We start from the raw sequence: 13,040 nt of genomic DNA on the forward strand, positions 1-13,040 counted from the left end.
CTGGAGCTCAACGCTCTAAAGACAGTGGAGATGATAGTAGACTTCAGAAGGAGCACAGCCCCACTCACCCCCATCACCCTGAGAGACTCTCCAGTGGTCACGGTGGAGTCCTTCTGCTTCCTGGGCTCTATCATCACCCAGGACCTCAAGTGGGAGCTGAACATCAGCTCTCTCACCAAAAAAGCCCAACAGAGGATGTACTTCCTGCGGCAGCTGAGGAAATTCAACCTGCCAGTGAAGATGATGGTGCACTTCTACACCTCCATCATCGAGTCCATCCTCACGTCCTCCATCACCATCGTACCAGATGGCAGCTACTGCCAAAGACAAGCGCAGGCTGCAGCGTATCATCCGCTCTGCTGAAAAGGTCATCGGCTGCAGTCTGCCTTCCCTCCAGGACCTGTACACCTCCAGGACTCTGAGGCGTGCAGGTAAGATTGTGGCCGATCCCTCCCACTCTGGACACAAACTCTTTCAATCACTCCCCTCTGGCAGGGGGCTTTGGTCCATCAAGACCAGAACCTCACGCCACAAGAACAGTTTCTTCCCGTCTGCCACCGGCCTCATAAACAAGGCCCAGGTCCCCCACTGACGCACTCTCCTCATAGACTGTACGTTACATTAACGTGTTCATTAATGCACATCACCGACACTGCTGCTGGTCATGCGGCACATCCACACCATAAAGTTGCACTCAAACCTGTATAAATGTGAATTTCAATGTAAATATCAATATATATCTTGCACTCCAACCATTCTTGTATACAACACTTTAATTCCATGGTTCTGTTTCTTGCACTGTTACACTGTTACTTGTGTTACTTGTTTTGTTTTGCACTGTAAGACTCGTACTTTTTATATTTTATATTTTATATATGTATCTTCTATCTTATCTGTTTTCTTTTTCTATATTTATGTTGCACCAACCCACCAGAACAAATTCCTCGTATTGTGTTAACTATACCTGGCAATAAATCTTTTTCTGATTCTGATTCTGATTCTGATTCTGAGTTGATCTAAGTGATGCGTACATTTAAACACTGATACCTTCACAATTACCACTTTTTTTGAGGGGAATTATGAATTATGAATATCAAATTTAATTGAAATATAAATTATATTTTATTCCCCTACTGTCACAATAATGGACTGTTTATTGATGCCACAGGTGACTGATGAGAGGCAGCAAAGCACTGCATGATGAATCTCCATGAAGAACAACGACCAAAGCTGGAGCGATAAGGACAAACTTAGAAGAGCCTTGAAGTGAGAAGAGTTAGAAAAATAAATAAATAAAATAAAGCTTTTTAACTCAAGTCCCAACATCCAAAGCTGGTGGACCAAATCCACACTGCCCTGTGCTGTTATATCCCAGGAATATTTTTTAATTTATTTATCTAGAGAAAATCCTCTGGCTTAAAACTTTTTTGCATGTCTGTCAACAAACCTTATAGACATAAAATGATTTGGCTGTAAAGACTACCCTCCTTTTAAATACTGATTTTATAACATTTAAACATATAACATAAAAAAATTACATTTAAAACTAAATTGGAAAAAAAAACATTTCAGTTTTATTTAATCTGTTAGCAGTTGATTTTGTTACTTTTGTCCTTTTCAATTGTATCTACACTTTTTATAGTTAAATTAAATATTTTTTTCTGTTTGGCCTGTGTAATATTTTTTTTTCAAGATAAATATGAACGTGTGTTAGAAAAAAGGCTGACGTTGCTCTCTTCCTGTAGTGGGCGTGGCTCTACCTGTGTGACAGTATTAACTCCGTCATGCAGCGAAAGTAAGTACGACAAATAAATTAATTAATGAATTTAATTAATGAAAACTTCAACTTCCTAACAGAGAGAAACACAGTAACCCTCACCCAAGGTTAAGAAAATCTCCCTGCTCCATCCAGGTAAGTTTAAAGAAGAGGAAAAGATAAGTCAGGTCTTCCCTTCCGTGTTCACTTTTGAACAAAGGCGTTGGCTGTAATTTCAGAGGAAATATATGTGGATGGTAAGTATGTTCACCTTCAGTGTTGCTCAGGTTAAGCTCATATTATCCCTTCTTTGTAGGATTCAGGACTGTTTGATTCCAGTTGTCTCACTGTGTTAAAAGTATTAGTCTGTGGAGCATGGCAGAGCGTTAGTCCACGATCTGAACTGTGAAATGACTCACATACATTGTTTTTTTTAACAGTGTGTACAACATTACAAGTCAGTAAGTACTTGTGGTATAGTGTTGCCCGTTTTTGGCTGTTTAAACACAATACATCCTCAATGATGTTGTAAGGGCCCAAGGGAAACCAAAACCAGTACTATTAATACTGTATTAGGATTTTCTGGAGGCTATGTAGAGTCCCTTTTTGGGGCTTTCTTTGCATGGTTCAGCCTCATCAACTCTCCATAAACATGGTCTTAAAACATCTGTCTTACAATCTGGATAAAATGGATTCAGAGAAATAGATGAATTTTACATGACAGTTTTTGGTTTTGTATATTTAGGTTTATATACTGTTAAAATTCTGTACTGTTCATCATAATTTTCTTTTTAACTCAACAAATTAACCGAGAATAGTTTAATAATGTTAGTGGTAATAAAGTTCAGGCTACGACACTACAGTCTCCTATTACAACGCACTTTATGAGTCTTTTCTGTAGACTGTATCCTTCTATTTTACACACATTTTTTCTTCCTTTACAGAATTAATGCATTATTATTCTATGACTTTTCAAAGAAGAATAAAGTAAAATTATGAGATGAATCTAAATTTAGAAGTTTGGAAGACAACAAGCTGCTAGCAACCCAGCTGCAACATAACAAAAGGTAAGTAATGAGAAGATGTTTTTGTATTTCTAATGACATGAATTTAAAACTTGAAGTTTCTGAATTTTTTCTACAAGTATTGTGAGAAATCTTAATCTAATTTGAAACAATAACCTGTTTTATTTCTTCTTTTTTTACTATCATGGTACAGTGCCTCATCAAAATATTTTTTTTGAAAATTTATTTCAAACATGTTAGTCTATTTTATGAAACAAACAACAATCATTATAAAAAAATTTTGCCTACTGGCATCGTAATGCATACCATTAAGATCTTTAAACGTGCACAGCTGGTACTTTTCCTGCCTTAAATAGTCTTTATAATCTTAATTATGGCTGCATTAACTTGACTTTTGAATGTTTTTTGTTATTTTTGTCACCAGGAAAATCATTCACCAAAGGCACTAAACAGCTCAGTGGAGACTTTTTGTAAGTATCTCTCTCTGATAAACAGTCTGCATGTGTCTGTATGATTTAGCAAATAATTATTGCTTGTTTTGCTGTCTTTGTCTTTTTTGGTAATGCAGTGTAAATATAGTTTTTTTCACCCTTTTAAACTTTTGCTGATTGGAAAAATAGTGACACTGACACAATTTCTGCAAAGAGATACAAGATGTACAACTAGAATTACTGCCTTTTGGTGGCTGCCTCCGTACAGCAGTCAAGTTGCAGTTACAGTTTACGTCCACTGTAAGGTTGTGAGGTCACAGTGACCTTTGCGACCAACTACCAAAATCTAACCAGTTTGTAGTTGAGTCCAAGCTGACATTTGTGCCAAATTTTCCAAATTTCCATCACTGTGTTTGTAAGATATTGTGTTTATGAGAGTAAGACAAATGCGAGGTCAGAGTGACCTCTGACCATCAAAATCTGAGGAGTTAATCATGAGTTCAAGTGAATGTGCCAATTTTTGAAAAAAATCCTTTGAGCTCATCTTGAGACAAAGAGAATGAGACAGATAAGGTCACAGTGACCTTGACCTTTGGCAACCAAAATCTGATCAGTTCCTCATTGAGTGGATGTTTTGCCAAGTTTGAAGAAATTCCCTCAAGGTAACCTTGAGGTATCAGGTTTGTGTTGTAACTGCAGGAAAGTTAAGCCCCCTTGTGGTGCATTTCAGTAGTGCAAACTGTAGATTTTATACTTCCTGTAAGATCCACAGAAGAAGAAGTTAGACAGGAAGTGTGTTTTCTGTTGTTAGTTCCAGGTCGACCATGTGGCTGTCATGAGGCCTGCTCAATTCACTGCCATCCCTTTGTGTACTTTCCTTTAAATGGCACCATCTGAAAGTTTTGCAATACTAGAGTGTTTTAGGTTTGTTGTCAAGTGATTATTATTATCTGTTGAATGTATTACAGCTAATACCTCTGTTTACTTGATGCATAGTAGCTAATTATAGACCTGTAGTGCTTATTCGTTCACATTAGATGATAGATTACCATACTTACCTTTGTTTAACTGTAAAGTGAAAATTGTATTGTCAGACTTACCTTGATGATACTGTAGGGGGAAATTCTGTGTTAAAACATTTTGAATTAGTTTTTACTTACCTTTTATGTACCTATATGTTATCTTTGTACCGGGAAAAGAATATTTAAGTTATATTTACCACTTTTGTTAATTACTTTATTGTTTACCTGTAAGTAACCTCATATCTAATGTGAATTTGTATTCGTATTTTCAGTTTCACACTTTGCCATATAAAAGCCTGCCAACTACAACACTGGCCTATTCCTTGGAGGAAATGGTATGGTTAAGAGTTTAGCTGCCTGTTGATCTCAACACATGCTCATAGAGAGCACACTGAGGAAGAACAGAACAAGGTTAAAAAAAATCTGATTTCAAATGTTTGAAAACACTGGGATTTTAGACTTTTAATATAATTAATACATAACAAAAAATATTGCATTTAACATTTTATTCAACTCTGTATTTTTTCTGCAGATCATTGAAATTGCGTCTTTACGCAGAACATACAGAAGCAAGGAAGCATGGCTTCTGCAGCACAGTCTGCCTTAAATTACATCCAGGATGCTAGAGGGAGGCTTGTGGGGAAATTAAAGGATCTCTCACTGATTCTGGAGAATTTGAAACTGAAAGATATTCTGAGTGATGAGGCAGTCTGCAATATAGAGGCAGAGAAAACTGTCTACGACAAACACAGAAAGATGCTGGATTCAGTCATAAAGAAGGGGGAGGACACCTGCCATGAGTTCCTCAAGATTCTTTACTTGACGCGGGATCGGACCTTAGCAGCTGATACAGAAGTGCAGGACGGATTCAGCCCGCACAGCTGGATCAGCTGCTTTCCTTTCGAGGAAGACGCACTAATGGATACAAACTACTTACGAGGTATTTTGAAGCATTATTCTGATTTACCGTGCATCACAACTTCATTATTTGTCTTTAACGTGCTGATTTTCTATAATGCGTGTGTGCAGATATATTGAGACATTTTTCTTTTTGCTCCCATTTTTCACAGGTTTAAGTTGAATTTTTTATTTTACTATTTTACTTTATTATGCAATAAATAGATATATTTCTGTCAGATTTTGGTGATAAACCTTCTTAAATCTGCATTTTCCATTGTGTTTATAATTTAGGATAAGGGCATAAATTCATAATATATGTAATTACTCCCTTATGTTTTTATTTCAGGTCCGAGGCCATGCCTTCAATATCAGAAAAAGTTGAAGAAAAAAGTAAAAAAAAATAAAAATGAGTTTTGGATGTCAAACAAGGATTTGTTTAAAGACAAAAAAAAGCCTGATCTGTCGTACATGCCACTCGTATTAAACACTCAAGGAAGTGTTTCTGCATCAAAAATAAAGAAACTTAAGAGCAAGAAAAGCAAACTGAGTCGCCCAAAAAAGCTAAGGATATACATCCCTCAGGACAAAGCAGAAACGTCCCCCAGTGAGCTGTTGAAAACAAATCGAGACATACTTCTAGTTGGTAAGCCTGGAATTGGAAAGACGGCCCTCACTCAGGAAATGTTGAATCTCTGGGCACAAGGAGACGACGAGAAGATTAATTACATGTTTTACTTTGACATGAGGAAAACATCCCAAATCAGGAAGGAGGCAAGTTTGGAGGATCTTCTCTTCGACATATTTTGCGAACCAGATGAAGGCAAAGAAGAGGTCTTACAGGACATAAAGAGGAACTCGGACAATGTTACACTCATTTTTGATGGAATCACAGATCTGTCTTTATCAGTGGTGGAGAAACTCGTAAACAGGGACCTACTACCTGATGCTAAGATCATCGTGACTTGCAGACCGGATGATGAAGAAGAGATTCCTGCTGAGGACTTTCTCAGAGTGGAAGTGAAAGGCTTCAGTGAGCAAACCATAACAGCATACTTGTCTGCAGTGCTCGGCGAGGAACAGAAGACAGTTTTGAGCAACGTGGAGTTGTTAACACTTTGTCACATCCCAGTGTATGCACTGATGGTGGCTGCCTGCTTTTCATCTGAGACACCCGAAAACTCCAAACATCCGTGCACTATCACTGAAATCTACATCAATATTGTTCGTCTTTCCCTTCAAAGAAACAGCAACACAAAAACCAAACACCTAAATTCCTTCATCAGAAACAAAAGTAAGGAAATACTGTCTTTGGCTGAAGTTGCTTTTCATGCAACTGAAGGAAAAACTGTGAACTTGACAGGATGTCCCTATGAAGACAGCTGTGTCCTTTCCTTCCTGAAACCACTTGTTCTCAGAGTCGCCCCGACTGAGACGATGACCACGTATGCATTTCTCCATTACACAATGCAGGAGTTTTTTGCAGCACTGTGGCTCCTGAAGAATCCAGATAAAATCAAGGATGTTTTTCAGCAGAGCCTCACAGAGGAGAAGAGACACATGAAACATCTGATCCCTTTCATGTGTAGGCTGTTGAGTGCGGAGAGCCCGAGTTTGATGACGTATCTGATTCCAGCAGAGGAGCTCAAGAATACATCTGACTGGTTCTTCAAGGAAATGATAACCACGTTTTCTCTTTGTCCCTGTGAGACAGATGAGGCCGATACTGAGGATGTTGGGTTTGATGTGGACAAATTGTTCTTATTCCAGTGCTTGTATGAGTCCCAGTGTCCTGAGACATGCGTGTACCTCCTGGACAAACTGGACTACCATCTTGACCTCAGTGGAGAAAATCTCGATCCTTTACCTTGCTGTGCTGTGACCTATGTGGTCGCTCAGTCGACAGAGAGGAAAATACAGCTGAACCTTAAGGACGTCACAGTGTCAGAACAAGGAATCAAACGACTCTTTGGATGCCTTAAAAACGTGGAACGGTATGGGTATTTTAAATGTCAAATTACTGCTAAGGCTAAAAAACACTGAATAAGAAGAATCAAATTGTTCTTTATCCTGCGTAACTAAGAGTGATGCCTTTGCACCGGTATGTCCGGAGGCACAGGCATTATGTTTTTGGGTTGTCTGTCCATCCCATTCTTATGAATATCTCAAGAATTACCTGGAGGGAATTTCTTCAAATTTGGCACAAATGTCGTCATAGACACAATGATGAACTGATTACATTTTGGTAGTCAAAGGTCAAGGTCAGTGTGACGAAAGTCTTTTAAATTTGGCAGAAGTGCCAATTTTAACTTAGCAATTGCCTGATTTGAGTTCGGTGGTCAAAAGTAAATGTCACAGTGACAGAGTGTCTCCCTTAGTTTTGGGAACAAATATCTCAAGAAGGCCTTGAGAGAGTTTCCTCAAATTTTGTGCACGCATAATGAACTGACTAGAGTTTGGTAGTCAAAGGTCACTGTGACCTCAGAAAACTTTTTTTTTGTTATAACCCATAAATTTGTGTGCTAATTAAGAAGAAAAATTAAAGAAATGTATAATGGGATATAATGATGAAGTGATGACATTTTATATACAAAAAGTCAAACGTCAACTTCACGATAACATCATAATGTTCTGCAAAATCCTCTGTGCTGTTTGGGAAATGAGGTGTATGAAGCATAAATGTTGCCATGGGCATGAAAGTAAACCATCACTGCAACGTGACTGGTTTGCAGAGGCATTTGTTAGTAATTTTAGTTTTGATAATGAATCCGAGACATAATGATGATGACAAATTAGAATGACTCTGAATGGGATAAGTGAATGTAAAAAATGAATGGAAAATATTCAGGGACAATAAAGTGTGGTACTTCTGCTGGGGCTTCTTATACCTAAACCAACTCTCTCACTGTTCTTCCATACTGAGGAAATGCTTTATTCTTCTTCTAAATTTTAGGTGTGACCCTCTGCTACAGCAGCTGTGGAGGATTTTGCTTCTCAGTGAGGGGCAGATGGACCACCTCAGCTTACTCGGCCCCGATGGAAATCAGTTGCACCTTCCTGTTCAGGGTAAAAGGCAGCTGTTTGAAAGCGCAGTAAGAGTCATGCAGAAGATGACGACACAGATTGATGTCTGCCTCCACTGGGAAAGGGAAACTGCCGTCTGCCAGAGTCTTTGTGTCTCTCTCATTGAGGCTTTACCACACATCAGCTCTCTCAGGTATGTAGCCTTTGTTTTTGTGTGATGCTGAATTCACATATTTTTAGTTTTACCTTTTGTAAAACTGTCAATGTTGAAATTAAAATCCTTCGTAGAAGTAAGTGCTTTTAAGTGGAATGGGTGAAACATGTAGTCACAACTAGCCCAAAGATTACAGCAGTTCAGTTTTTTTTTGTTTAGACCAGAAAAGGTGTACTCAGTACTTTAAGGTATAGACCCCAGCTTGAATTTGATACTGGTGAGTGGTCAGTGGGGGGGTGTTGCTTCTGTGGGACTTAGGCCTAATCTACACGTACACAGGTAATTTTAGAAACATAGCCTTTTCTGTGTTCTGGCCTTTTGTAAGCACATAAACTTAGTTTTTAGTCACTAAAAACTGACATTTATGGAAAACTCAGACCAGTGTGGACATACAGTATTCAGAATCTATTTTCAGTGTTTACATGTAGACAGGAAAACTGTTTTTTTGGCTTGCCTTCTTTGTTTTTGAAGTCAGAGTGTGCGTTATCATCTCTGCCTGCATCACACTGCATGTCTGAACAGAGTGTGACGGCAACCTCCCCGAACTTCAGCATGTTTCACACTTGCAGCATTCATACTGACAGTCTTGTTGCTGTGATGCTACTGCTGCCTGCCTCTAGAACTGTAGACCACATTTATGCAGCTCCTGCAATGTCAGGGACATGGCTCTGCAAATGTTTTAACAAGAAAACGCCTAAAATGTCAGCTACAGATGGAATTATGTTAACAGACATTGCCAGAGGACGCTTATTTTGAAATAGAAGTAGACAAGTTTGAGTGCAACAGGTATATTTGTATTACCTTATCTCTGTCACAGTTAAAGACATTGATACTGAAATAAAAGTTGGTACAGAGTCAGTATAATGACCAAAACGCTGTTTTCACTGTCTACTTCTCCTGACGACCGCATGCGGAAAAAATTGGTAAGCTGCCATTTCTTTAGATATGCCGTGGCCGTCACGCGGCTGAAAAATGCCTGACTCACACAGGGAGAGTGTGTAACTTCACTTCAGTCTCCCCGTCATGCGCCACTGTTGTTTCTGTTGTGAGTTTTCCAGTAATGACTTCAGGCCTCTGATTGGCCAGCGTGACCTTACGGTGGAGGTCATGTGACCACCTGTTATTTTGGCATGTACCTGACATCACCTAACAGCCTGCATTTGCATTTTGATGTGGACAGAGATTTTTTTTAAATAGACTTGAATTCTTTTGTAACCAGAGAAGGAAAACGTGTTTATGAAAATACCTTTGTTTGTGTAGACCAGGCCTGATTCCTGTTTTGAAGAAGCTAACCTCAAACAGTTCCCACTTTTTTTTTTACTGCACCCTCTCATAATTTCTGTGGAAGATCTGGAAAATTAAATATTGCAACTGGACTTTGTACCTAACATTGTAAATATTGTATTTGTTTACAACCATGTGTGATTAAATATTAGTTTGGTTCAGTTTTACAGTCCATGCCCTGTATGTTATCATGCAGCTGCAGAGCGACCTACAGAAATCCAGGATTACAGGATCAGAAACAATTCCTTAGGACATTGGAGAGGGAAGGAAAGCAGCTGCTGCTGGATTTATGCCTGACAGCAGCACTGCACAAAGAAGAAAGCTTCCACGATGTAGTGAAATCACTCCTCTCACTGTTTCCTGTGAAAGCTGACTTACACAACATACTCCTGGATATTTATCAACATGTCAAAAGTGGAGGGTTTTCAAATGTCATTCCAAAACTGAGGCCACTTTTCCAGTCAGCTCCTGCAGTCTGGATCATAGACCTCTCAGAGAGAAAGTCCTCCATCCTCCTGGAAGTGCTGAAACTCCAACCAGAGAAGAAACCAGTGAAGCTGACAGGCTGCTCAGATGAAGAGAGTGAAGTGAGGAGTTTCCTACAGTGTCTGCCTCATATCTCACAGCTCAGGTGAGTCAGTTTCATACAATGGTGGATCTTAAAACTTATTTTCCAGTATTTTAGGGTTTAGATCTAAATGGTTAATCATTCTTTTGGGTAATTTCTTCCTTTCAATAATTTGTTGGTTGAGGAGTGATATTCCACTCTCACATACAGTCTGTTAGTACAGAGGTGAGGATAAACCTCTGTAGTCTGTCTTAAATTGATTTTTACCAAATTATGAAGATGATTTCTTATTTTGGCTTTGCAGCCAATAGATAAATACATAATAAAGAGCCATAATTACTCTCAGACAGTAAAACTGTAAGTGTGCAGGGTGTGTAAATTGATTATTGTGAGGAGTGTATGAGACTGTTATACTCAAGTAGAAGTAAACCACTTCAGTAATTTATTTGCAGTTCTGCAAAAGAAACTTCATGTTATCAGGATGTGATGAGTTTATCAGTAGAACTCCTAAAACTGTTAAACTAGACCTGTATGAAGTTTCATAGAGTTTAGAGAATGATGGATGTTAAAACTTGAGGTCCAGTATTTCAGGCTTTGGAGGTTATTGATGATTAAATGTTTTGGGTAATTTATTGCCTTCACCGACTCTGTTGGTTCAGGAGTGATATTCCACTCTAACATACAGTCTCTTAATACAGAGGTGAGGATACACCTTTGCAGTCTGAACTTTAATGAGTTTTACAGAATTATGAATATGATTTATTATTTTGGGCTTTTTATCCAATTGATTCTTAGATTATTGAGATAAATAGTTTCTTTCATCCAATAAAGAACCTGTAACTGTAATGGATGTTTAAATGATGAATGATGAAGAGGAATAAGTGGGAGTATTTTACTCAGGTAAGAATAAACTATAAATGTGGTTTAATGGCAACGGTGAAAAGAAACTTCATATCATTCTTATCATATCGTCATAAGTTCATCAGTAGAACAATTAACACTGTTGCACTAAAACTGTATAAAGTTTGATTGACTTTTATAGAGTGATGGATGTTAAAACTTGAGGTTCAGTATTTCAGGCTTTGGAGGTAATTGATGATTCAGTTTTTGGGGTAATTTATTCCTTTAAATAACTCTGCTGGTTCAGGAGTGATATTCCACTCTAACATACAGTCTGTTAGTACAGAGCTGAGGATACACCTTTGTAATGTGACTTTCATGGTTCCTTAAACATTTTGTGGAGGATTTCATTCAGTAATAGTCGTCTAAATTCCAGGCACAGCCCTGTTGTAAGAAGGTAGAAGGTGGATTTATTGGTCATTTTTTAATGTAGTTTAAAAACAGAATTACTTTTGTCCTTGATCCTGCTACATCTTTGGAGTTGAAGGATAAGTTGATTTAAAATCAGCAGTTACTATGTTACATGAATTTTAGGTTGTTAGATTTTACTGTATTTTGCTCATTATCAGGTATTTTTCGGCTTTAAGTAAATACACTCCATATCAGTGATGTGTAGTTCTTTTGGTACTTTTGACATCAGATCTTAACAAAATATTCATTTCTCGTTGCAGTTTCTCTCCCTGGTTCAGATACTCAGATAAAGTCAAGTTGTTTGTGAATCTGCTCTGTGCAGCAGCAGAGAGAGAACAGCAGACAGGAGAGAAGATACTGCAGCTGTTATCATCAGTGTGCACATATGAGACATTCCCTGTAAATCACATCAATGATGATGATGATGATCAAAAACATCAGAGTGATTTCCTGCTGGATCTGTGCTCCCACCTGAAGGACTATGAGACTAAAACAGGCCTGAGTGTCCTTCCATCATTACAGTCAGTTTTCCAGTCAGCTCCTGCAGTCTGGATCATAGACCTCTCAGAGAGAAAGTCCTCCATCCTCCTGGAAGTGCTGAAACTCCAACCAGAGAAGAAACCAGTGAAGCTGAGAGGCTGCTCAGATGAAGAGAGAGAAGTGAGGAGTTTCCTACAGTGTCTGCCTCATATCTCACAGCTCAGGTGAGTCAGTGTCATACAATGGTGGATCTTAAAACTTATTTTCCAGTATTTTAGGATTTAGAGCTACTGGTAATTCCTTCCTTTCAATAATTTGTTGGTTCAGGAGTGATATTCCACTCTAACATACAGTCTCTTAATACAGAGGTGAGGATACACCTTTGCAGTCTGAACTTTAATGAGTTTTACAGAATTATGAATATGATTTATTATTTTGGGCTTTTTATCCAATTGATTCTGAAATTATTGAGATAAATAGTTTCTTTCATCCAATAAACAACCTGTAACTGTAATGGATGTTTAAATGATGAATGATTAAGAGGAATAAGTGGGAGTATTTTACTCAGGTAAGAATAAACTATAAATGTGGTTTAATGGCAACGGTGAAAAGAAACTTCATATCATTCTTATCATATCGTCATAAGTTCATCAGGAGAACAATTAACACTGTTGCACTAAAACTGTATAAAGTTTGATTGACTTTTATAGAGTGATGGATGTTAAAACTTGAGGTCCAGTATTTCAGGCTTTGGAGGTAATTGATGATTCAGTTTTTGGGGTAATTTATTCCTTTAAATAACTCTGCTGGTTCAGGAGTGATATTCCACTCTAACATACAGTCTGTTAGTACAGAGCTGAGGATACACCTTTGTAATGTGACTTTCATGGTTCCTTAAACATTTTGTGGAGGATTTCATTCAGTAATAGTCGTCTAAATTCCAGGCACAGCCCTGTTGTAAGAAGGTACAAGGTGGATTTATTGGTCATTTTTTAATGTAGTTTAAAAACAGAATTACTTTTGTCCTT

The 13,040-nt window shown here is 38.1% G+C and overlaps 1 protein-coding gene across 5 annotated transcripts in view; it reads left to right on the forward strand.

Moving 5' to 3' along the window:
* The window catches only part of LOC121965823 (uncharacterized), a 42,136-nt gene that overhangs the window by 5,245 nt on the left and 23,851 nt on the right, over positions 1-13,040 (forward strand). The window contains exons 2-11 of one of the 5 annotated variants that reach the window (XM_088074225.1): positions 1,169-1,266; positions 1,746-1,912; positions 2,701-2,823; positions 3,206-3,251; positions 4,507-4,645; positions 4,767-5,174; positions 5,481-7,125; positions 8,085-8,348; positions 9,850-10,284; positions 11,793-12,236. In XM_088074225.1, the coding sequence (XP_087930351.1) occupies positions 4,814-5,174; positions 5,481-7,125; positions 8,085-8,348; positions 9,850-10,284; positions 11,793-12,236 (3,149 nt within the window). In that variant the 5' untranslated portion in view covers positions 1,169-1,266; positions 1,746-1,912; positions 2,701-2,823; ... (1 more) ...; positions 4,507-4,645; positions 4,767-4,813. Of the gene's footprint in view, positions 1-1,168; positions 1,267-1,745; positions 2,824-3,205; positions 3,252-4,006; positions 4,137-4,506; positions 4,646-4,766; positions 5,175-5,480; positions 7,126-8,084; positions 8,349-9,849; positions 10,285-11,792; positions 12,237-13,040 lie in introns of those variants that run through there. The other 4 variants (XM_088074231.1, XM_088074227.1, XM_088074226.1 and 1 more) reach the window with 4 other exon arrangements.

The sequence above is a fragment of the Plectropomus leopardus genome, chromosome 24, assembly GCF_026936395.1.
Source record: "Plectropomus leopardus strain MGB_pleo_1.0 chromosome 24, ASM2693639v1, whole genome shotgun sequence".
Classification (NCBI taxonomy): domain Eukaryota; kingdom Metazoa; phylum Chordata; class Actinopteri; order Perciformes; family Serranidae; genus Plectropomus; species Plectropomus leopardus.